Source organism: Rhododendron vialii, chromosome 7a (assembly GCF_030253575.1).
Source record: "Rhododendron vialii isolate Sample 1 chromosome 7a, ASM3025357v1".
NCBI classification, from domain to species: domain Eukaryota; kingdom Viridiplantae; phylum Streptophyta; class Magnoliopsida; order Ericales; family Ericaceae; genus Rhododendron; species Rhododendron vialii.
This window is the reverse complement of record NC_080563.1, coordinates 14,790,936-14,815,119: the sequence shown is the minus strand read 5'-3', so window position 1 is coordinate 14,815,119 and position 24,184 is coordinate 14,790,936. Positions and strand designations below refer to the sequence as shown.

The window sequence follows — 24,184 nt, the reverse complement described above, 5'->3', positions numbered from 1 at the left end:
ATCAAAAACAAACACAAATAACAACTACCTCAAGCTTCTCAAGGCCGTCATAGCCAAGACGTGGGCGTGTTTCACAATAAAACGATTTACTTCACCAGCTTTTAAGTGCTCTGTCTAGTTTAGACTCCGGTGCTCAAGTATTGTGGGACCATGGATGGTGCAAAACAATGATTACAACGAAACTGTTCGTCCAAAAATCCTTCCAAGAATATCAACCATGTAAAAAGTCATTTTGACATAGGGTATTCAATAAGTTCATGAACAAACAATATTCGTAGGAAGAAAAATACACCAAGTTTTTCGAAGTTCTTTTTTTTTTTTTGGTAACTTTTTTTACATAAAAACCTTATCAATGGTGCATAGTTCATCGCACAAATGTGGTGTGTTCAGAAAAGTGACGATGTATGTTTCGAGATAGCTAAGGTGTCTGCGCCAATTTACGCACGCACTCGTCGACTATTTCTGGAGAACAAAATCATTAGCCTAGATGAAATTTGGTACAACAGCATGTGAAAAACTGGCTATTTCTCGAGTAAGGGGACCAAACAGAGCAGTGGGGTGCCATAAATTAATTGAAATACTTGGAGCATTTATATCCATATATATTGCTTTTCGGCCGAAAAGATATACTACCGGAAATAGCTGGGGGCCTGGATGGCCCTTCTACAACTAAAGCCCAGCTAAGTGCAGACAACAGATTCCAGCCCATGGTTTTGTAAATTTTCAAAGCAGTTTCTGAAGGATGTAAGTATAGAACTAGAGAAACTTGTTCATAGTTCTGCACACTTCGGCCGTTTATTTCGGCAATCAATGATTGAAATTTGCTTTTTAATTTTAATCGGTAACAATTAATTTCTATCGATCAAAATTGATTTTCAATCTAGACCGTCCACTTTTGGACGTTATTCGTTGGCGATCTTAGCCCTCCAAACGTATTTTGGACGGCCCACATTTATTCCCTCTTTCTCCTTACCAGACCACTCTCTTTCCTCTATTTTTTTCTAAAATCCGGACCGTCTAAAACACGTTTAGAGGAATGGCAAATCTTGAAAGATTGATCTGATTATGAAGCAGCACAAGACTTCGGAACTCTTTAATAAGATTTCAAGTTGAAGTTTCCCTACTAGTAACTTTCGAAACTATCTCACTTCACGGTTAAACGTGGCCACGACACCTTTGTACGTCAAATTGACCACTGACACCTTGTAGTTTCTCAAAAGATACTCCTAGAAGAATGTGATATCTACCCTTATTGTCTTTTTCCAAGGCCAAAGCTCCAATCCTATCCAATCATAGACGAAGGTGTCTTCCACCCGTAACATTGGCGCGTAGTAGAGCATACAGAGGGGTATCTCAATTGCCAAAACTCGAAGCCACGCGTCCAGAAATTTTTAGTACCGCATGGCGACATTCGGTAGCGATCTTAGCCCTTCAAACGTATTTTGGTTTGCCCATATTTATTCCTTATTTATCCTTACCCGACCACTCTCTTTCCTCTATTTTTTCCTAAAATCCATTTTCAATCCAGAATAAGCAATAACTGCTGCCAAAACAAATGAATCCAAGTGTATTGCACTATGAGGTCCTTAACGTGCTTTTTATTTAGAACGAAAATTGATTTTCTTCTGGTTCTCAAAAGCAAGATTACATACTTTTCAAGATGCTATATATGAACTGCTGTCATAGTACTTTTTTTTTAAAACGTTTCGGAACCATTCATGCGAAACATATTAACCTTCTTGCATATGTTAAAGACAGTCGCTTCGTTTGCATCACTGCAAAGTACAGACGAAGGGCGCAAGCAGTGAGTAAAACATCTATTTTCCCTAAAAATCTAAATTCCAGGGCTCCTAACACAGAGCACTATTTTCACAACCTAATCCTCCTTCCCCAGATAAAACTTATTTCACAAGAATAACAAGTTCCAAACATACCATGCTTCTACTCAGGAAAATTCGACCCCAAGAACGACTAATTCTCAGCCAGAGTTTCCCTCCAATGTAAGTACCTAGGCAGCAACGGTCTTTGGCTTAGCACCTATTTTCTTCCAAGAAACACTTGGCATTATCTGTTTCACATCAACGCGATCCTTAAACTGGATAGCAAAGTTGAGCAGGGAGTCAAGCAGAGAGTCTGAGAGGAGGTGTGGTTTAAGCCCCAATTCAATGAGCTTGGTGTGCTTGGCATTGTAGTAATGTTCCTCCGCCTCCACCCTTGGGTTTGGGACAGATTTGGTTTCCACATTAAGACCAAGCTTCTCTCCTGCCTTAGTGACCAACGATGCGAGTTCATTGACAGAAAACTGCTCTGTGAATTGATTGAAGACTCTAAACTCTCCACGCTGTGCAGGGTTTGCAATTGCGAGCTCAACGCACTGGATTGTATCTCTTATGTCAAGGTATCCTCTGGTCTGCATTGCATAATTGGCATGTGATACATTTTGAGCAAAGAAAAAACAAAAAGCTAATAAAACAGAGAGAAGAGAAAACGAAAAGGTCAATTAACACAATTTAGCAAGCCCGTTACTAAAAAAAGAAAGAAAAGAAAGGGCTTTTTCCGTCAAGCTTTCGAGCAGCTCTTTCAACTGCCGCCTAATCCTCCAATATGCTCAAGAACCAAGAGCCGTCCAGGGACTGGATGGCCAGAGGGAGCTTGCAACTAGAAAGAAGATAGGCCGGTCAAACAAAAACAACGCACAATGGGCTCTCCGCTCCGTCTCACTAAGTAGTCCTATTCTGTCCTCCGGGGGTCCCCAAGAGGTTCTTTCTCTCACGTAATTTCGCCCGCCCGTTCCACTTTCGTGCCGGAGGAAATGGGATTCGAACCCATGATACAATCTTCTAGAGCAGGTAATTCCATCTAAGGATGAGAAAGAGCTCTGCTCTCTTACGCAAGTAGTAGGGCTTTGGGGAGATCCCCAACCAAGGTAGCGCTTTTGGGTGCGGGGCTTGGTATGATTAAGGAGTTTGAGAGAACATCCGGTGAAATGGATTTAGGAAAGCACGTGCCATCCATGGAATGGGTTATGGGTGTTGATTGCGGGTCTGTATCTAAGTGTCGATTCATGTAATTCCTCTATCCATAACACCAGGAGTCTGCAATCCATTGGAGTCTTGTGGCATCGTCAATGAGATGTTAGGTGAAGTGGCAAAAGGTAGGACATGAAGGGAGTATCTATATAGTATATGCAGGGAGAGCAACAATTGGTGTCTTTTTGAGGCTGGCTCACATTTTTCTACGGCCAAAATTGTCCCCAAAAATCTTTTCATCCCATGAATCAAGCACTCTATTTGTATACAACTGCAGGGGTAAACATGGAAAGCCCCTTTCCATATCTGGCAACTGCTCCCACTTTTTCTCAAAAACTGTGTAACCTCTCTCTAATGGAATACTGCTTCCCTTATTTGCAGCAAACCCAAGGACAATTAACCTTTCATTGATGAGAAACAGAAGTGGTATAGACTCTTTTTCTTACTTCCCATTAGTCCTTTTTATAGGAAAACCAATTAAAAGTGAAAGAAAATAACAGATTCCAAATCAACAACCAGATTGAGATTAGTCCTTTCTACACCACCGACAGGTAAATAGGCACTTTTAGGCCATTGTCAAAGGCTTACATATGTGGGGAACCAAGACAAACAAGAATTTTCAAAAGCATCACACAATGCTCAGACAGACGTGTACTACAGATATTGCATTTTACGTTACCAGATAAGGATGTCATAACATATTGTGTTAAAACCACATTTTGGCTGATCGAGAAACAATAGCCATTCATAGTGCAGGGGTCAGATTCTTATTGATAAGGTTTACAGCATTGTGAAATAAATGGGGAAAATGGCTTCACAGTTGCTCCAGCCAAACATATCATGACTTTTACTTCTGTTGAAAAATAACACAAGTGAATTCTTAAACACACATCATGTAGCTGTTTAAGCAGAAATTTTACAAACTGTTTCAAAATGCCCTAACTCCCCACGAAACCCCTGACATCTCAGTTCCATTACAAAAAACAAAAACAAAAGGTGCAATGTGTTCATCACAGTAAGCGAAAAGTTGTCCAGGAATCTTACCTGGCCTCCTTTGCCATACACAGTCAGTGGATGACCGACAGCAGCCTGGACACAAAAACGATTCAACGCAGTTCCAAACACTCCATCGTAGTCCAATCTGTTGCAGAGCTCCTCATGCATCTCAGTCTCATCTGTTCTCACCCCATAGACCACCCCTTGATTCAGATCAGTGGCTCTCATCCCCCAAGCCTTGCAAGTGAACGCTATATTATTCGAATCGTGCACCTTACTCAGATGATAGAAAGAGCTTGCTTGCTTGGGATAAGGCAATGTATCTGTTCTTCCATTATGAGTTATCGTTATGTACCCCTCTTCAATATCTATATTGGGCGTTCCATATTCTCCCATGGTTCCAAGTTTCACCAGATGACAGTCCTCTCTAAATTCCTTAATGGCAAAGAGAACATTGAGTGTTCCAATCACGTTGTTATTCTGAGTGAAGACAGCTCTAGACCTGTCGATCATAGAGTAGGGAGCGGAGCGTTGTTCCCCAAAGTGGACCACAGCATCCGGTTTAAACGACTCAAAGGTTTCTGCCAGGAATTCAAAGTCACAGATGTCGCCAATATAGAGTTGGATAGTTTTTCCCGTTTCGGATTTCCAACGACGGATGCGATTATGGATGGAGGAGATAGGGGTAAGTGAGTCAAGGCCAAGTTGGTGGTCAAAGAGACGACGGACAAGGCTGTCAACAATTGCAACTTCATAGTTTTTGTTCGACAGGTGGAGGGCAGTGGCCCAACCGCAGTAACCATCACCACCAATAACCATGACCCGTTTACGCTTGGATGAACCACCGGAGGCTTGATGAGACCCAGAACCCGGTTGGGTTTTGGCTTCTTGGCTAATAGGAAGAGTTGTTGAACTGACCATGCAAGCTCTTTCTGGCCTATTTCCTTTCAAGACAAGCTTTTCAAGCGGAAACTTAGATGTTTGTAATTTACAGGATGAAGAAAAAAAATTTGAGCCTTGGTATGATTGATGACAGGGAAGTTTGCAGCTGGAGGACATATCTACAGAACAATAAGTTGAAAGCAGACGTGCCATTGTTAAGTTTGGAATTCCCCACGAAATTTATGGAATATCTGCAAAGAGAATATGGAAATGATTAGCTTGTGTTTTACAATCTTCAATGCTGTGCTTCAAGGTATTTTTCTTGTTACATAATAGTGTCAGAAGAGAAAGGAAGCTTGTTCTTACCATGTTATATTTTAATTTGTTTTATACTAACCAAAATAAAAGCACATGCAATCAAAAGATATCCAAATGGCTGGGGCATCTGGATCTTTAATGCACAGAATGACAACAGAAAATCAAAAAGCCCAATGCATAGACCTAGTAGGCCAAATTATTAGCAAAGAACTTCCATGGATATGGAAAGAGAAAACCTTCGGCAGAAAACAAATTATAGGATTAATTAAAAAAAGAAACGACACAATGAATGTAACGAGTTCGATATCACTGCAGCCCAACAATAAAATATGCACATATACCATTGCATCTCCGCCCTCGCAGAAAAGAGAAAAAAAAGAAAGTGAAAGAATAGGAATTTTCCTAAAACGTTAACGCCCAAGGACTGTTACTCACCTTAGTACCTTACAACCGGAAGTGCCTTAGGAATTGAGTTTTTGGGGTAGCACCTCACAATGCACGATAGTTCTTTCAAGTTAGACAATGGGCACATTTGCAGAACAGGGATACATATATATACTAATATACACACACCAAAAAGTTGGAGACCAATCTTACCTCAACTTAACCTCCATACATATAGTGCACCATATTGATCTTTCAAGTTAGATAATGGGTACATTTTAACAAAGGGACTCTATAACCACACCAGTTGACAGTGCAGGAGTCAGGAGGGACTAGTCCACTACCTCATTTTACATCCATAAAGTTCAAGAAAAGGCAGCTTTTGTCAGGTCAACCATCAAGTACACCGGACACAAAGAGAATGTCTATGGAATGTTTCAGCCAGTCCACATGCATACACATTAGACTCTGCAGGTTTGGTTGTGAACCTCTATGCAGTCTCCATCAATCTACCGAGGAATGTAGACATATAACCACACCGTAAGCAGAAAAACTAGGACCAACAAGTTGGCCCAGTTACAACACCATATAAATAGATGCACTTTCCATGTACTACCGCTGTAAGCTTCCTCTATCCCCATTCTCCTCCTACCGAGTCCCGACAACTTAAGAAATTGAATCCAAGGCCCCTGTCCTCGTAACACTTTCTGATAACTTATCCTCAGAGAGCCTAAGATCTATGTTATGAAACCAAAACAAATCAAATATTGGGATCCATGTTTCAGCAGAATCTAGTACTAGCCCATCTCCCGAAACTTGAAGCCCAAACAAAACATCACCAAACATAAACCGTACAAAAGTCAAATACTTCAATATGAAATTGAGTACTATCTTCCCGGTATGTCTTTCATTTTCATAAAAGCTCCATTTGGTTCGACGTAAATTATTGATTATTCTACATTGAACAATAACTTGCATGAAATGATTTTACATAGAAAAATTCTTTCCATTTCCATTTTTTTCGCATTTGCTTAGACTTTGAAGTAGAATTTGCGAGATGAAAGTTACACCGTAAAATTAAGCACAGTCTCCCTTCGCAATTACTTTAGCACATGGAATCGAGCAATTAATCAAAAAAAAACTAACGGGCCTTTGGAGCTTAAGTCGTTTCCCAGCTTTGGATGGGAAATTTTTTTCACAAAAAGACATACCCCTTTTGTTCAACCAAACGCTGAAAAACTGAGTAAATGTTTGCTCAGGAAAACATTTTATGTCGAATAAAATGCATTACATAATCTGTAATGCTGCGCTGGAGCACAAATGCATAGAATACAAATTCTGCAAAGACCCATTTCAGCTCTGACAATAAGCTTACTTATGGAAGGAAATATGGGAGTTAAAGAATCAAATCTTGGACAGTATAAGAAAAATACAGATCGTAGCAACAACAGATAAATCTACGAAAATGATGAACGAGAGAGAGAGTTGACTAAAATAGGATTTACCTTGTGAAGATGATGAAAATAGCAACCAAACTCAAAAGGGTTTCTTCAGAAGGTAGAGGCTGTATCTATAGATAGTGTGTATACGATAGTCGACGGAGAGGAGGCACTTTTCGGAGGGTTTGGGACAAGCTATTGCCTATTGGGGTTGTTGGCTTCTTGTATTCTGTGTTGTGTTTTCTTACTCCCGAGTATCGAGAGGGGGAGGAGGAGAGGATATTCCTTTCAATGCGAAGATTTTTGCATTGAGTAATACAGTTCTATCCTGAATGTTTTTTGAATTATGACTTGACCCCTTTCTTCCTTTCACTTTACGACACAAGTTATTCACTTATAATATATCACTTTTAATTTAAAAATCTTAACGGAACGGAGCCTTAGAACATCGAATGCAGAAGAAGATTATATAAATTATAACCGTATAACGTTGTTCTAAAACTAACCTACCAACCCATTTGGCGGGCGAAGAAGAGAGAAGTACAAGGGCATTGTGGATAACCACCACACTTGTATTTATTGAGTAAAAATACAGTGTCATTGCTAATTTTTACTTTCTCCGTTTCATATTGAGAGTCTCATTTTCTCTATCTTGCCATTTTTCAAAAAAAAATAATCAATTACTTCGGTGTTTAATTTTTTAAATTTTTTTCGTACCGTATTAAATATCTCGATTAGTGCTTCAATTTGGTGCGAAAAAATTTGAAAACTTATACACTGAAGTAGTTGATTTTTTGATTTGAAAAATAACACGACTTTTCGTGGGGAACTCTTAATATGAAACGGAGGGAGTAACAGTTTTACCTGCGGCACCGGTGACAAGGACGCAGAGCAGTTGTTTCGCCATTTTGGAGAGATGTAACTGGGAGAGAGGGAGACGATTTGAGGAAGAAAAGGTGATCGGAGGAGTGGTGGATTGGGTTTTTAGGAGATTATTTTATATTCCACATACACATATATCTGTGTGTGTATTTCTTTGTAATTTTAATTTTTAACAAGTGCAGTATCTATGACATGCACAGAACCACAAAATATTTATTCGATATTTACCTCTCATCGATTTAGCTCGACAATTTTAGTAAGAGATAAAGATTCAACGACGTGATAAGAATTTTGTAAGGAATTTTTTTCACTCTAGAGATGGAAAATCAAAAGAGACGAGGATGAATATTTGTGGCTTTGATAAATATTTGTGCACTTTTTTTTTCTTTCTAAAAAAGTCCAATTATTGCAGAAGGAAAATGTAGGGGGCCGAAATATCCGAAGGTTCATAGGGTTCACATGGATCAAAGAGGGAAAAAGGTTCACACGCTATTTGACCCGTCGTCCAGCTGTCTCAGTTCATCTGTAAATAAAGGTGAGCTTAGGCGTGATGTGTCATTAATCTTCCGAAGGATAGATGGATCCCCGGGTGCTTCACTGAACGTTGTACGCCTATCCGAACGCACGTAAACTCGAGTTTGCCCGGTGATCTTATCTTTTGACTGGGTATGTCCTCTCGCTCGGTAAAGTTGTTCTTTGGATAGGGAGAAGTTGCGTCCATCAGGAGGGAGTTCCACCGAGTGTCATCGTTTATGGAACCTTCTAGAAATATCTATTGATAAGTAAGCTGTCCTTTCTGATATTCGAATTGACATCTCTGAGCGATGTGACCTTTTTGACACCGACCCATGTGACTCTGTAAGATCTGGGGAAGCGGCGTTCATTAAATGACTCTGCTACATGACGTCATCCGAGCGTTACTTGACGCGTGGAAAGCAAAGCCATCTTGCTTAACACTCTACCCCTTCGCCTATAAATAGAAGGGCACTATCATTAAGAAAAGGATCTGAACTCCTCCACAACAGCACTCTTTCCTTTCTACTAGCATATTTCTTACTAAACTTCTTCTTGTCTTCTCCACTTACTGACTAGTTCGTCGGAGCTTCTTCCCGGAGGAACATCCCCCTCCGGTTCTGCAGGTACCCCAAGTTCAACACCGTCTCCCACGGTCCAGCAAACGGAGAAAGGAACATAGGAAGGATCACGAAGAAAACGACCCCCACAATTAGCGACTCTGCTGGGGATCACGATTTTCGTGGTGTCCTTCTTGTTCGTTATACCGGATAGAGGGCCTGATTCGATCCCAGTTCGAATTCTGTCCACTCCTCTCGACTGAACGGAACAAATGGCGCAGCGCCTCTCACCTCCGGGTCCAGAGAACTTCACCCTCGGGTTGGAGGGTTATGGGTCTATCAATCTTGAACCCCATCAAGCGGCTAGGGCGGTTCCTCACGTGGCTCGCCAACTTTCTTTTCCACCCACAGAATTAGACGTCGCCTTGGCGGAGCAGAAACGTCAGGCGGCGGTTATCGCCCAGCTTCAACAGCGGCTGGAGGAGCGGGACGGAGGGATGACTATAACACCTACTCACGGGCATCTTGCCGAACCGAGCCGACCGAAGGAACCTCGTAAACGAAGCAAAACATCTCGTCCAGCCCAAATGACCGAACTCGCCGTTTCCGAGCGTCGAACTGTATTCGAGCGTCTTGACCAGGGATGTCAACCACCGACGGATTTACGTCCTCGGCTGACGAGCATTATTCGTGCTGAGAGTTCACGATCTTCAGCTATGGGCTCCACATCTGGAACCAGTAAGGGAGGCGCGTCAGCCTGAGCACAACTTCGTTCTGAATGGCAACCGAGTCCAAGAAGTGGGAAGAGGCCCGTGGATCTAAACAATCCACCTCGGCGCACACACACCGGTAGTAGCCGTGAACACTTGGTGCGATCCCGACATAACTCCGAACCCCAAGAAGGACGGCACTCGGCAAACTCAAGCAGCCGCCGCCGAGCAGACGGTCGAGGAACCCGTTAGGAGCACGTTAACACGATTATCCTATACGATCAATTTACGGGCTTGCCAACCATGTATCAACCCGTTGACCCAGGTTTTAAGCCTCAACATGCTCGTTTGACAGGCTTGAGAAATGAAGCGTGTGCGCCCTCGGTTGTAGCCACTCGACGGCCGAAGGAGGAAGACGAACATCACCGGCACCATCGACGAGAACGCAGAAAGACTCCTGAGCCGCATGCTGAGGTTCCTCTCCCTATTGTCCCACAAACCCCAGTTCAAGAAGACAATTTGAAGCTCGGGAAGGCAAAGGCTTCCCCCTTCGTGGATGCTATACAACAGGAGCGGCCGCCGGACAGGTTTGTCATGCCGAAGCTAAAACGTTATGAAGCGAAGGAGGACGCAGTCGCGTTCGTTTGTCGCTTCAAACAAACTATGAGCCTCCATAACTTTTCCGACGCCCTCATGTGCAAGATCTTCCCACTCACGCTGAGTGAACCAATCATGTTATGGTACAATCAATTGAAACCCAAGTCTATCACTTGCTTCAACGAGCTGGAGTTAGAGTTTAGTAAACGCTTTGTAACCAGCAACATTCAACCGAAGACATTATCTATGCTGGTGAACATGCGAAGAACGACTGGAGAAACCCTATGGCTTTATACCGAGCGCTATTAGGAGGTCTATAATCTTATCCCAGATTATGATCAAGGGGTCGCGGCTGAATCTTTTATGAACGGGTTGGATCCAGCCTCGGCAATGTTTCGTGACCTTTCACGTAACCCGCCTAAGACAATGGGAGAGCTCATGACCATAATCGAGAAGGATTGTGTCCATGAAGAAGCTATGGCCGAGCGACATACACCAAAGGCTCCAGAACCTGCCAAAACAACTGGGCCGAAGAAACAAGTTGCGAACGTTCGCCAGGGGCAAAGAGACTAGGGCACTTCAGGCCAAATGACCAACAAGCCGATCAATAAGGGTCGACCTCCGCAGCACCCTCAGCCACAGTCGTGGCAGAAAACAAAAAGAGAACCACAACCAGACGAGTACGTGGCCGAGCATACGGCATTCACCGAACCTATCTACAAACTCCTCAACATCATCAGTAAATTGCCATTCTTTATTTGGCCGACAGTACTTTTAGGCACCGTCTGGGAGCGGACCAGGGATGTGTACATATCACAAGGAGCGCGGCCACTACACTACACAATGCCAACCTTTCAAACGGTATCTAGAAGAGCTTGTAGCCGCTGGGCATCTAAATCAGTGGATTGACGTTCGGCGAAATCCACTCCTTCCACCTCCACTGCTCATCGGCAATCTCGTAAGCGTTATACAGGGACTGGTTTCCGAAGACAGGGCAGCCGAGCCAGAGATTGACAGAGCCATCACCTCTTTGCCCGTTTGTAATGACATTTCGAGAAAGCAGCAATGGGAAGATCCGAGCCTCGGCAACCCTATTACTTTTTCGTCTGAAGACTTAAAAGGTGTGCAACTCCCTCATACGGACGCCCTCGTTGTTACTGTTACTATTGATAAGTCAACCGTTCAGCGGGTATTGATAGATCACGGAAGCTCGGTGGACATAATGTTTTATTCAACATTTAAGAGCCTCGGATTATCTCCCGCTCAACTTTGGACAGCATCCACTCCTCTCGTCAGTTTTACTGGAGCCCCAGTCTGGCCACTCAGCTTGATCACTCTCCCTGTGAGGGCTGGATCACGGGTTCTTGAGATCAAGTTTGTGGTGGTCGCTTCTCCTAGCCCATACAACATAATACTCGGCCGAATTTGGCTGCACGAGATGAAAGCAGTCGCTTCTACCTTTCACCAGGTGGTAAAATTTGTTGGCTGGAATGGTTGCCAGGAAAGCCTCCGAGGGGATCAGATCCAGTCAAAGAAATGCTACATCAGCACTGTAACAAACAAGCAGAGCTTTATGGAAGAATAATGCGTGGCAGCCACTCCTGTCACAGCAATCGAAGATGTTGGTGTGCCGGCCGATCAAAGGCCTACCGAGGAGATAATACGATTTTCAATTCCCGATGGAGAAGGAAAATATTTTTTAATTGGGAGTTCTTTGAGCGTAGCCGAACGCAAAGAGATGTTTGACTTCCTGATGCAAAACATAGAAGTATTTGCTTGGACTCCGCAAGAAATGCCGAGTGTGGATCCCACTTTCGCCAAGCATGCATTGAATGTCGATCCAAGTAAACGGCCGGTGGTGCAGAAAGTCCGACGCTCGTCCGCCGCACACATCGAAGCCGTGATGACAGAGGTGGAACAACTGTTAAAGGCTGGCGCCATTCGAAAAGTTTTATATCCCACCTGGCTTGCAAATCCAGTGGTTGTGCCGAAGAAGAATGGGAAGCTACGGGTTTGTGTTGATTATACAAACCTCAATGACGCTTGTCCTATGGATCGGTTTCCCCTCCCACGGATTGAACAGATGGTGGACGCAACAGCGGGATACGAGCAGGTAAGCTTTATGGATGCATATCGGGGCTATCATCAAATCGCTTTGGCTCCGGAAGATCAGGAGAAGACGGCCTTTATTTCTCCTCGGGGAACTTACTGCTACAAGGTCGTACCGTTCGGTCTGAAGAATGCTGGTGCAACCTTCCAACGCTCCATCACAAAGATGTTTCCTGGTATGCTCGGCCAAATATTTGAAGCTTATATCGATGATTTGGTCTGCAAAAGCATATTCGCTCGGGACCACCTTCAGGATCTGGGAGAGGTCTTTGCTGTTTTGAAACGACGGAAGTTGCGCCTCAATGCTGAGAAGTGTGCGTTTGGCGTAAGCTCAGGGAAGTTCCTTGGTTATATAGTAAGCCGCCAGGGAATCGAAGCTGATCCCACACAGATCTTCGCCGTGCAAAATCTCCGAGCCCCGACTACTATAAAAGAGGTACAACGACTTACAGGAATGGTGGCTGCCCTGAACCGTTTCATTCGACGTTCGGGCGATCTTTGTCGTCCGTTTTTTCGAGCAATCACTACTAGTTGACGCAGATTTGTATGGACCGAAGAGTGTGAGCAGGCTTTGCAATCCTTAAAGCAATACTTGTCCCATGCTCCTTTGCTCGTCAAGCCCTTTCCCGACGAAGATTTATATCTTTACCTTGCTGTTTCGGATCATGCTACCAGCGCAGAGCTTGTTCGGAAAGAGGGGATGGAGCATCAACCAATCTTCTACTCAAGCAAAACGATGACGGACTTTCAGATGAGGTATCTGCCCATGGAGAAATTGGCATTGGCCCTCGTTTCAGCTAAAACGAGCCTCTTGCCTTACTTTTAATCCTATAGGATTGTGGTCCTCATTGAGTTTCCTCTCAAAGCTGTACTTCGGAAGACAGACACGTCAAGCCGGATCCTGAAATTCTCTAAAGACTTGGCCAATTTTGACATCCAGTTTGAACCTCGGACCGCCATCAAAGGTCAGGCCTTGGTCGACTTCTTTGCCGAGTTCACTCCTGGACTGCAAGACGAAGCCGATGCCTTGGCCACCGCTGCGGAAGAAGCTCGGATTCAGGACGAAGAAGTTCTGGAAGAACCTTGTAGCCATCCCGCGGAGCCCCTCCGCGCTCGGTACACCCTGGGACGAAAGAAACCGAAGCGGCAATGGAGGCTCTTTTCTGGCGACGCCTGGCGAATGACCGTCGATGGAGCCTCTAATGTTCACGAGGCTGGTGCGGGCATCGTCCTTGTGTCTCCGAGCGGGACTGTACATGAAAGCGCGGTTTCGATTGGGTACCCGGCGACAAACAACGAAGCAGAATATGAAGTTCTGATTACAGGCCTCCAACTTGCTCTTCTGCTTGATGCAGATTCGGTTCACATCTTCTGTGACTCTCAGCTTATTGTGGGTCACTTAAACGATAATTATCAAGCCAAAGATCAGCGTATGAATGCTTACGTCAGCCACGTATTGGGTTTGTTCCGAAGATTTGGCCGAGTAGAAGTAGAATGGATCGCTCGGGAGCACAATGCGCATGCTGATGCCCTGGCAGGTCTTGCTTCGGTTTATCGGACCTCGGGCAGTCGCACTATTGTCTTTGACGAAGTCGCAACACCGAGCTTCGAGCAGTCGTGCCAACCAGTGATGGCGATTTCCCTCGGTCCAAGTGATAAGCCCTCGATAGTGTATATAAATGGGCTTATCGATACCAATTTTGTCCCTCTTTCGTGCATAACTTACTTTAATTAAATGATATTGCACGGAGTTGGTGTTTTTGGCTCATTCAGGTTAAAAGTGAAAAACAAGGCATTTTGAATGCCAAGGAAAACAACCTGGGATCATCCAAAGAACCAAGACCATGTGGCACCCCGCCACCAAGTCCCAAGGAGCTTTTAAAGAAGTGTCGAAGAGTGTTCGGGATGTCAAAGGGGTCGTTAGAGGAAGAAAACAATTCGGAAGTTTTCTGCCAGCGATGTACCGGTACCGCGAATCTGTGGTACCTGTACACCTCGGACAGATTTGGTCCAAAATGCTGAGAAACAAGACCTGTACCGGTACCGTGGTTTCATGGTACCGGTACAACCTGGGAAAAATCTGCGTTTTTGTACCCGACTACACTTTGACTTGGGGGTATTTTGGACCTTTGTAACCCAACTTTGAGGGCCTATAAGTACTTTCTAACCTCATTTTAGTAGGTTATCCTTCAATTTCACTTCTCTCTCTACCTCCCTCCTCTCCTTAGCTCTCACTCTCTCTTCAAAGGAGGTTGATTTCTAGGGTTTGGAGGCTTGTGTTCTTCATTAAAGTTGTAAGTTAACTCAAGATCTTTCTTAATCTAGTTTTTATTTTTGTTTTTGTGAATGTTTTCGTATCTCTCCTCATTTCCCTTCATGTTTACACCCACTAAGGGTGAGTAGTGTTCAAAGCTTGGTCATGGGGTAATTTCTACCCCAAGATTTAAGTAGTTTAATGGCTTCTCTCATTTCTTGTGCTTAATGTGGTTTGTGAATGGATTAAATTCATTTTTATGTAACAAAACCTAGGGTTGTTAACCTCTTTGATTATGTGTAGGCAAGGACTTGATCTCTTGCTACATATAATGCTTGGAGCTATGTCACTCTAAGTGTTTGCAAAAATGCCTCAAAGAACTTGTTAAACTCTAATCTTTGGTCTAAACCTAGAGATGTTAACTTCTTTGATTGGGTGTAGACAAGTCTTTTGGCACACCCAATGCTTAGAACCATGGCTCTATTTGTGTTCGATAAAATGCCTAAACGAGTTTTCATCCATTTCCAAACCCCGTTGTATGAGTTAAACTTAATTTTCATGGTTAAATCTTCCGAGTGGGATCAAATGACAATGACTCTCATTTGAGTTATCGAAGAGAAGCATTGAATGGCCTAAGTTATGGGCGGAATGAACCCCTAGACCTTGCCGCTTTTAATTTCTAGTCAATCTTCGTTTTCAATTACGTTAGGAGGTAGAGAGAATTCCACCACTCAAAAGTTGGCCGTCTCAACGCCAAATCTAAAGGTTGGCGGTCCTAACGCTAAAAATCCTTCGTAATCAAACCTTCCGGCCTAGCTCTATTGGCTCCCTGTGGATTCAACCTCGGACTTCCGAGTTTATTATGCTATAACTGACCTAGCCCTACGCTTGGGGCGCTCTTTATTACGACGCACTTTGGTCGAGCAAGCATTTTTGGCGCCGTTGCCGGGGAGCACTTTCTTTTATAGCTTATTTTGGAGGTTCGCCAATCCATTGTAAGTATCTCGTTAATTTTAACTTTGCGTGATTTATACTTAATCTAGCGGATACCTCTAACTTGAGTATCTCAAACGTGAGGTTTAACGAAGCTAGAGTAAGTATAAATCACCTTTTCTTTTATTGTCTTTTCTTATCGAGGCGGCGGCATAGCCCCTCGTAGCTGTTGTTAGGAGGTGGCAGCATAGCCCCTCTTGTCTATTTGCTTTATCCAAATTCTAAAAGGCTTCATAGATCCTTTTCTCCTCATCGACCCAAAACTCCTCGTCGGGTTCGAGCAAGGACGCCACCACCCCAAAGAACTCCTTTTTCTGTAAGAACCCCTCCTCGAGAAAGAATGGCCGGAAACGGTGAAGGCGAGATGCCGCCGATTGTGCCCGAAAGGACTATGAGCGACTATTTGAATCCGGCCCGTACTACTCCGCAGCCCACTATAGTCCTTCCGGCCGCAACCGAGGCGAATACTTTCACCGTTAAAATGCAGTACATAAACATGATGCCATCTTTTTATGGCAAAGATAAAGAATGCCCGTACACTCATATGCGGGCATTCGAGGAATTGGTTTCCACAATAGTGTCCACGCCGGCGCAACTTGAATCTGCAAAGTTAAAACTCTTCCCATTTTCCGTGAAAGACAAAGCCAAGATTTGGTTGAATAACATGAGGCCCCAATCCTTGGCAAATTGGGCGGATTTATCAAAGGCTTTCTACATGAAATTTTTTCCTCCACATCTCACAAAGGAACTCATGAATCAAATTCAAACTTTCAAACAAAGAGAGGGGGAATCTTTTTATCAATATTGGGAGAGGTACAAGGATTTGCTTAACTCCATCCCACATCATGGCTTACCGGTTTTTCAAAGAGTCGAGTATTTGTTAAAGGGATGCTTTCCAAGCACCCGACTTCTTATGGATAGCATGTGTGTGGGTGGAGTTATGGCCAAAACCCTTGATGCGGCGTGGGACTATTTTGAGGAATTAGCTGAAAAAACTCAAAACTGGGATTGCTCGGACCCTTCTGAAAATAACGTAGTTAATCCGGTTCCGAGCAATTCCGATAAATTTCAATTGAATGAGCAAAATGAGTTAGCTCATAAGGTCGCCCAGCTTTCCCGCCAAATTGAAACTTTACAACTCAACAAAGTTGCTGGAGTGGCCTCTGTGGCCAAGGCGGAGGAATTTTGTGTGTTGTGTGAAATTGCAGGTCATGCTACGGGAGATTGCCAAATGCTCCCTGCCGTTAAGGATATTCTTCAAGGAACCGGGCAAGCGGAGGTCAATGCCGTTAATCAACGGTTTGACCCTTATTCTCAAACTTTCAATCCGGGGTGGAAGATGCATCCTAATTTCCGGTGGAGCGATTCTCAACCTCCCGGACCGCCACAAGTTCCACCGCCTCAACAACATCAAGCTTTCTGGCCTCCTCAATCTCAAGGAGCACCAAGGTTCTCTCAACATCAACAACCTCCGGGGTTTGCACCTCCCGGACCTCCTCAAGGGCCAAATCAATTTCAACCTCAAAAGCGATCAATGGAGGATATTATGTCATCTTTCATGCAAAGTCAAACGTCCCTTAACGAGCAAACCACTCAAACGCTCGGGAAAATCAAGAATCAAATGGCAAAGTTGACCAATACGGTGGGGATGCTCCAACAAGAAAAGGGGAAACTTCCGACTCAACCCCAAGCGAATCCGCAAGGAACCAACTATATGGCGAGCTCTTCGGTGCTTAGTCCCGAGCAAGCCAAGTCTATTACAATTTTGCGGAGTGGCAAGGAGATTGACAAGGCCATTCCTTCCAAGCCCATCAAGCCTCCGGTAACACCAATTGTATTGCAAGCTCCGAATCCTCCTATTGACTCACCAACCTCGGAGCCTTCTCCCATTGGTGAGCATCCGGGCAAGTCACAAGTGGAAGAGCCGACGGCTACCGTTCCTCAAATTTCAGCTCCTTTTCCCCAACGTTTGAAAGCTTCGGCCCATGCCAATACCAACTCCGAGATCTATGAGCTTTTCAAGCAAGTGAGAATCAATATCCCGTTGGTGGATGCCGTCAAGCAAATTCCCACGTATGCCAAGTTTCTCAAAGACTTGTGCACTCAAAAACGTAAGTTGAATGTTCAAAAGAAAGTTTTCTTGACGGAACAAGTGAGCTCTATTATTCAAACCAACGTGGTTCCCAAGTATAAAGATCCGGGTTGTCCAACCATTTCCATCACCATTGGCGACAAAAAGATTGAAAAAGCCTTCCTTGATTTGGGGGCTAGTGTGAACTTGCTTCCGTATTCTGTTTATGAACAACTTGGATTGGGGGAGATGAGACCTACACCGGTGACACTTCAATTGGCCGATAGAAGCATCCGAGTTCCACGAGGGATGGTGGAGGATGTACTTGTGCAAGTAGACAATTTTATCTATCCCGTGGATTTCGTCGTATTGGATACTTGCCCTGTACCTACCTCCCAAGCATCAACGTCAACTCCGGTCATTCTTGGGCGTCCATTCCTAGCCATAGTCGATGCCGTTATTCATTGCCGAAGTGGTTTGCTCAACCTTACTTTTGGCAACATGAAGATGGAGGTGAACGTTTTCAATATCGGGAGCCAAATGGGGGACGATGAGTGCATCCATGAAGTCAATCTTATTGATTCTTTGGTCCAAGAGCATGTGGACACTTTCTTGTACAAGGATCCGTTGGAGGTGTGTCTTACCGCCGAAGAAGAAAATTTTCTTGACTCACCAGAGGGGAGTATTTATGTTCTTTGCTTGACATGGAAGATGTTTGTGGGACGGACGTATGGTCTCCGAAATTTAAAGAGTTGCCTCCTCTTGAGTGCAAGACCATTCCCTCGAGCATTCAACCACCAAAACTCGAGTTGAAGGTCCTCCCGGAAACATTGAAATATGCCTTTTTAGGCGAACATGAAACCTACCCGATGGTGATCTCCTCATCTCTCACTTGCTCGCAAGAATCCCAACTCCTTGAAATTCTAAAACGACATACCAAAGCTATTGGTTGGTCTATCGCGGACATTAAGGGGATCGATGCTTCAATTTGTTCCCACCACATTGCCCTCGAAGACGATGTCAAACCCTTTCGCCAACCACAGCACCGATTGAATCCCATAATGAAAGACGTGGTGAAGGCGGAGGTTTTGAAACTCTTAGATGTGGGAATTATTTATCCGATCGCTGACAGTAAATGGGTTAGTCCTATCCAAGTCGTCCCCAAGAAATCCGGTGTCACGGTGGTATCCAACGCCAACAATGAATTGGTCCCTACTCGAGTCACTACCGGATGGCGTGTGTGTATCGATTATCGGAAGCTTAACGCTAGCACTCGGAAGGACCACTTCCCTCTTCCTTTCATTGATCAAATCTTGAAGCGGGTTGCGGGACATGCTTATTATTGCTTTTTGGACGAATACTCGGGATATAATCAAATTGAGGTCGCCTTGCCCGATCAAGAAAAGAGGACGTTCACTTGTCCTTTTGGGACGTTCGCTTATTGACGCATGCCATTCGATTTGTGTAATGCGCCCGGAACCTTCTCATGGTGTATGATGGGCATATTTAGCGATATGATTGAGAAGATCGTTGAGGTATTTATGGATGATTTCTCGGTGTTCGGCGATTCATTTGACGCTTGCTTGGAAAATTTGGAGAAGGTTTTGGCGAGGTGTGAGGAGAAAAACTTGGTGCTCAATTGGGAGAAATGCCATTTCATGGTAACTCATGGTATCGTTTTGGGCCACATTGTATCATCAAAGGGGATCGAAGTCGACAAGGCCAAGATTGATCTTATTGCCACCCTCCCGACCCCTAAATGTGTCAAGGACATCCGCTCTTTTCTCGGGCATGCCGGCTTCTACCGGCGTTTTATCAAAGATTTCAGTGCCATATCTCAGCCGTTGTGCCACCTCCTTTCAAAGGATACTCCATTCGAGTGGACACCGGCTTGTGAAGAAGCATTCACGAAGTTGAAGTCAAGCCTCACTTCTCCACCCATTGTGCAAACACCGGATTGGAACTTGCCCTTTGAATTCATGTGCGACGCTAGTGACTATACGGTTGGGGCGATTCTCGAGCAAAGAAAGGACAAAAATCCCTATGTTATCTACTATGCGAGCAAGACTCTCAACGAAGCTCAAATGAACTATTCCACCACGGAGAAAGAGTTGCTTGCCGTCGTATTTGCCTTAGACAAGTTCTGGTCATATTTGGTGGGGTCCCCTATTATTGTCTACACCGATCATGCCGCTTTAAAGTACCTTTTTACGAAGCAAGATGCGAAAGCACGGCTAATTCGGTGGATCTTATTGCTTCAAGAGTTCAACATCACGATAAAGGATAAGAAAGGGGTGGAGAATGTGGTGGCGGATCACTTATCTCGTCTTGAGTTCGAGGACTCTTCCTCAAAGCTCCCGATTGTTGATACATTTCCGGATGAACAACTCTTCGCTATTTCGAGTTGCCCTTGGTTTGCCGACATTGTTAATTATCTTGTTATTGGGCGAATTCCGGATCATTGGACCCCACAAGATCAAAGGCTTTTTCTTAGTGAGGTGAAAAGATTTTTCTTTGATGATCCTTATCTTTTCAAATATTGTTCGGATCAAATTATCCGGCGATGTGTGCCCGACGAAGACCAACGAGGGATCCTAAACTTTTGTCATACCGAGGCGTGTGGTGGCCATTTCTCTCATAAAAAGACCACCGCCAAAATTCTCCAATGTGGATTCTATTGGCCAACTCTTCATAAGGATGCTTATGCATTTTGCCGGACTTGTGAGCAATGCCAAAAACTAGGTGTGGTGACTCGGAGGAACATGATGCCCCTCACCAATATCCTAGTCGTGGAAGTGTTTGATTGTTGGGGAATTGATTTTATGGGCCCATTTCTAAATTCTTACGGATTCCTCTATATCCTTTTGGCGGTGGACTATGTGTCTAAATGGGTTGAAGCCGTAGCTACGCACACCAACGATCACAAAGTGGTGCTTGATTTTCTCAAGGAGCATATTTTGTCACAGTTCGGAACACCCCGGGCCATTATAAGCGATCAAGGCTCACACTTCTGCAATCGGCCTTTTGCGGCCCTCATGAAGAAATATGGCATTACCCACAAAGTATCCACTGCTTACCATCCACAAACCAACGGTCAAGCCGAAATTGCCAATCGTGAGGTAAAGCACATTTTGGAAAAAACAGTTAATCCGAACCGGAAGGATTGGTCACTTCGTTTGACCGATGCCTTGTGGGCATACCGAACCGCGTACAAGACCGTGTTGGGCGCTTCACCCTATCGGCTTGTCTACGGTAAGGCGTGTCACCTCCCCGTTGAGTTGGAACATAAGGCATATTGGGCCACAAAATCTTTAAACTTTCGGTTTCCCGATGCCGGCGCTCATCGTAAACTCCAACTCAATGAACTCGAGAAAATCCGGCGGGATGCGTATGATTATACCAACATTTATAAGTCAAAAGTCAAAGAATTTCATGATAAGAATATCCAAAGAAAGAATTTTGAAGTTGGGCAAAAAGTGTTATTGTACAATTCCAAACTCCATGTTTTTCCCGGAAAATTGCAATCTCGTTGGGAGTGGCCCTATGTTGTGCACAAAGTTTTTCCACACGGTGCCATTGAAGTTGTGAATCCCGCAAATGGTCATATTTTTAAAGTGAATGGTCAACGTTTAAAACCGTTTTTGGAAAATTTTACGGTGGAGGATACGGTGGAGGAGTTAATTGATCCGGTTTATCCGGATGATCCGTTGGTTTGAAAGGTTCTATAAAAAAAAATGTTTTCACGGGGAGCTTTTGCGTACTTCTGGACTTAATTGTTTGGAAGGCCCGGCCTCTTCGGGGGTACCCATCATTGACTTGGGTTATAGCTTCGCACGCCGCTATTCAAACAAGGTTCGTGTACCCAGCTCCGGTTAGTAAGGGCAAATTTTTTGTGGTCCGGTATAGCCACCCGTGCTTCGCTTAAGATGTTGTCTAACTTGCTTTACGACACCTTAAGTGAAACAAGGGGAGAAAAGTAGTATCCGTATAGTCACGTGATGATTCGGTGGTTTAAATACTTGTTAATAATAATTTTTGGGGGCCGGGCTAACGCGAGCCGGCGGTACTCATGTCATTTGTCTCCTCTTTGGAAGTTGGTTCTTAACTCTTTTGTAGAGTGGTGCCCTTCGAAGTATTTCCGTTGACGAACGGTGGCGATGACAAAAAAAATCCTCCAATTTGGTCGAGGTATTGGGTGGTTGACATTCCACCCCATCGGTATATTTTTGTTGTCCCTCTCTTCTTTATCGTCTTTTTGCATTGAGAACACTGCATATTTCAAGTTGGGGGGGATGGTTTATGCTTTTAGTTTATTTTCTCGGTTCTGCATAGAAAATTTTAAAATTTTTTGTGCAATTTTTCCCTTGTAATTAAGTGATTTCAAGTGCTAGATACTTAGATTATGCTCAATTTTCCCTAAACAATGGCAAGAGTCGTGCACCCCGTCAAATTTGATCATGTGTTGAATCCACGTGCATGCATATATGTGAACTTTGTTGAACAAATTGAGCTCCAAGTTGTGTCGAGTGGTATGCATCGCCTAGAGTTGAAGTTCGTTTTGAAGCATCCCATGCTTGTTTGTCTCTTTTTCCGCACTTGCGTAAATAATACTCCCTCCGTTCCAATTTACTTGTCCCAGTTCTATTCTAACTGGATTAAAAAACTAGTTATATCTTTAAATTGGTAATGAATTTTATATCCAATATGGATCTTGTTTGATAGATCTCGATTTGTTCTATAATACAATGTTTTCAAAATCACCTAAAACATTATAAATTACAAGATATAATCAATTGAAAAGTGGCACGAACTCCAAAAAGTGACAACTAAATTGGGACGGAGGGAGTATCTGTTTGTTCATACTTGAGTAGTTTAGATATCTTTTATGCATCATATGGGAGTTGATTGGCGTACGTAGGAAATGATACAAGGCAATTTTTGCGTGATAAAACCACAAATGTGTTCCCTCGTTCCAAATTGTACGTTGAACCGTAGTCTGAGTCTCCATTTTTGCTCAAGCTTAGGAAGCCGGATGTATGGAGGGTTGTGTGGGATGGTGTCTAAATTGTTGTGAGGTGGTTTGGGGGTGTGCTAAATGCGTTGGAATTGATCGGAAGTCGAAACAGTGGAGTGAAAAAAAAATTTTGGTTTCTGCCCAAAGTGTACCCGTACCGAGAAAGACCAATACCGGTACACCTCGGGCAGTTCTTGAAGAAATTCTGGCCAGCTCTCTCATGTCCCCAGCCCCTTTTTAAAAGAAAAAAAAAATCCAAAACCCACCTTTTTCATTCAAACCCACGGCTCCAAAGAAAAAAATAATAGTAAAAAAAAAAAAAAAAACCTCCCCCATTTTCTCATCTCTCTCTACATTCCCAACCAAAACCCACCCTTTTTCCTTCACACCCATGGCCCCAGAAAATTCTAACAGCCTACCTTTCATCTTTTTCTTGTAAACCCACTCCAAAAATCCATAAACCCTCCACCAATCTTTAAGATTCAACAACAAATCCTTCAAGAATCGTCCAACCCTCGACCAAGCAAGAACCCTCTGCCCCATTCTCTTACATTCCTCTCGATTTTCAACCAAAATCCCAAATTTCCTCCGAAAATCAGCCAAACCCACTTCGGATCTTCACGTTCTAGCCTGGAAACCACAAGTTCAAGCTTCAATCATGGCTGTTGGGGGTCGAATCAGGGATTCAATGCCGAAATCAAGAGTTCTCAACTGGGCTCTCTTCTCTAGGTCCGAAATCCCCTGCTCGCGAGGTAATCCGAAGCCTTCTATTTCACTTACGGATTTTGAAGTTTCTTGTCTCTTCCCATGGAATTTCAGCCAGCACCACCATATTCCTACCCTTGCACATAATCGAAAACCCTAGCCCCATTCCTGAAATTTTCTGGCGTGGTCTGAGCGTGGGCTGTGTTCTCTGATTTCCGTGGTTTTGGGAGTTGTGCTTACTACTGTAGTTCGTTTTTGGGCTGATTTTTTTTGTTCAGTTGATGTGTGTGGGCTGTGATTTCTTTCTCTATTTGGTTCTAGAGGCTGAAATTTACTACTTTTACTTGGTTTGGGGCTGAAATTTTGTTGTAATCTGCTGGTTTCTGCTTTTTGGTGCTATTTGCTGCAATGGGTCGATCAAAACTAATGGCAGATGGGATTAAGTCTTACCGGGCAGACGGAACTAGAGTTCCAGGGTATTGCAGGCCCGTAGACCCGGAGGTGGCTGCTGAAAGGGAAATAGAATAGGAGGAGGCGGGGAGGAAGAAAAAAAGGGATGAGGAAGAAGCTGAACGAAAGAAGTGGGGGGATGGGCTAAAGGGCCGAAAATTCACGTACGAAAGACAAGTGGACAGTGCCAAGATGGGGGCTCACCCTATAATTGAAGTCATCAATCAGAATGGTTTACCTTTCTTCTTCTCATCAATTAAGGGCTATAAACCTAATCT

The 24,184-nt window shown here is 43.9% G+C and overlaps 4 protein-coding genes and 1 non-coding gene across 5 annotated transcripts; 3 read left to right on the top strand and 2 right to left on the bottom strand.

Annotated features, from left to right (window-relative positions):
* Nucleotides 1-1,719: 1,719 nt before the first annotated feature.
* Nucleotides 1,720-7,353, bottom strand: LOC131333687 (UDP-sulfoquinovose synthase, chloroplastic). Its single transcript, XM_058368351.1, has 3 exons — nucleotides 7,115-7,353; nucleotides 4,074-5,158; nucleotides 1,720-2,410 (listed from the first exon to the last, which is right to left on the bottom strand). The coding sequence occupies exons 2-3, from the start codon at nucleotides 5,118-5,120 to the stop codon at nucleotides 2,009-2,011; spliced, it is 1,449 nt and encodes a 482-aa protein (XP_058224334.1). The 5' UTR covers nucleotides 5,121-5,158; nucleotides 7,115-7,353; the 3' UTR covers nucleotides 1,720-2,008.
* A 3,759-nt stretch (nucleotides 7,354-11,112) lies between these two features.
* Nucleotides 11,113-11,895, top strand: LOC131332684 (uncharacterized). Its single transcript, XM_058366982.1, has one exon. It carries the CDS (start codon nucleotides 11,113-11,115, stop codon nucleotides 11,893-11,895), a length of 783 nt encoding a protein of 260 aa, XP_058222965.1.
* Nucleotides 11,896-12,048: 153 nt separating this feature from the next.
* LOC131332683 (uncharacterized) lies at nucleotides 12,049-14,441 on the top strand. Its single transcript, XM_058366981.1, has 4 exons — nucleotides 12,049-12,855; nucleotides 12,988-13,175; nucleotides 13,254-14,088; nucleotides 14,193-14,441. Exons 1-4 carry the CDS (start codon nucleotides 12,049-12,051, stop codon nucleotides 14,439-14,441), a joined length of 2,079 nt encoding a protein of 692 aa, XP_058222964.1.
* A 1,565-nt stretch (nucleotides 14,442-16,006) lies between these two features.
* LOC131332682 (uncharacterized) lies at nucleotides 16,007-21,687 on the top strand. The gene is made up of 4 exons (XM_058366980.1): nucleotides 16,007-16,320; nucleotides 16,480-18,372; nucleotides 18,414-18,975; nucleotides 19,441-21,687. Exons 1-4 carry the CDS (start codon nucleotides 16,007-16,009, stop codon nucleotides 21,451-21,453), a joined length of 4,782 nt encoding a protein of 1,593 aa, XP_058222963.1. The 3' UTR covers nucleotides 21,454-21,687.
* On the bottom strand, nucleotides 16,412-16,518 carry LOC131334988 (small nucleolar RNA R71). The gene has a single exon (XR_009202382.1). It is a non-coding gene; the product is annotated as a small nucleolar RNA R71 (small nucleolar RNA).
* Nucleotides 21,688-24,184: the final 2,497 nt, after the last annotated feature.

Bases quoted from the DNA above. Each gene is read 5' to 3' on its own strand.
- LOC131333687 (XM_058368351.1), bottom strand. From the start codon at position 5,120: ATGGCACGTCTGCTTTCAACTTATTGTTCTGTAGATATGTCCTCCAGC. The intron at 2,411-4,073 runs GTAAGATTCCTG...TATGCAATGCAG, and splicing joins TGTATGGCAAAGGAGGCCAG to ACCAGAGGATACCTTGACAT.
- LOC131332684 (XM_058366982.1), top strand. From the start codon at position 11,113: ATGTGTACATATCACAAGGAGCGCGGCCACTACACTACACAATGCCAA.
- LOC131332683 (XM_058366981.1), top strand. From the start codon at position 12,049: ATGTTTGACTTCCTGATGCAAAACATAGAAGTATTTGCTTGGACTCCG. The intron at 12,856-12,987 runs GTACAACGACTT...GAGTGTGAGCAG, and splicing joins CCCCGACTACTATAAAAGAG to GCTTTGCAATCCTTAAAGCA. The intron at 14,089-14,192 runs GTGTATATAAAT...TGGCTCATTCAG, and splicing joins CAAGTGATAAGCCCTCGATA to GTTAAAAGTGAAAAACAAGG.
- LOC131332682 (XM_058366980.1), top strand. From the start codon at position 16,007: ATGGCCGGAAACGGTGAAGGCGAGATGCCGCCGATTGTGCCCGAAAGG. The intron at 16,321-16,479 runs GTTGAATAACAT...ATATTGGGAGAG, and splicing joins AAAGACAAAGCCAAGATTTG to GTACAAGGATTTGCTTAACT. The intron at 18,373-18,413 runs GTGTCTTACCGC...TTGACTCACCAG, and splicing joins TACAAGGATCCGTTGGAGGT to AGGGGAGTATTTATGTTCTT.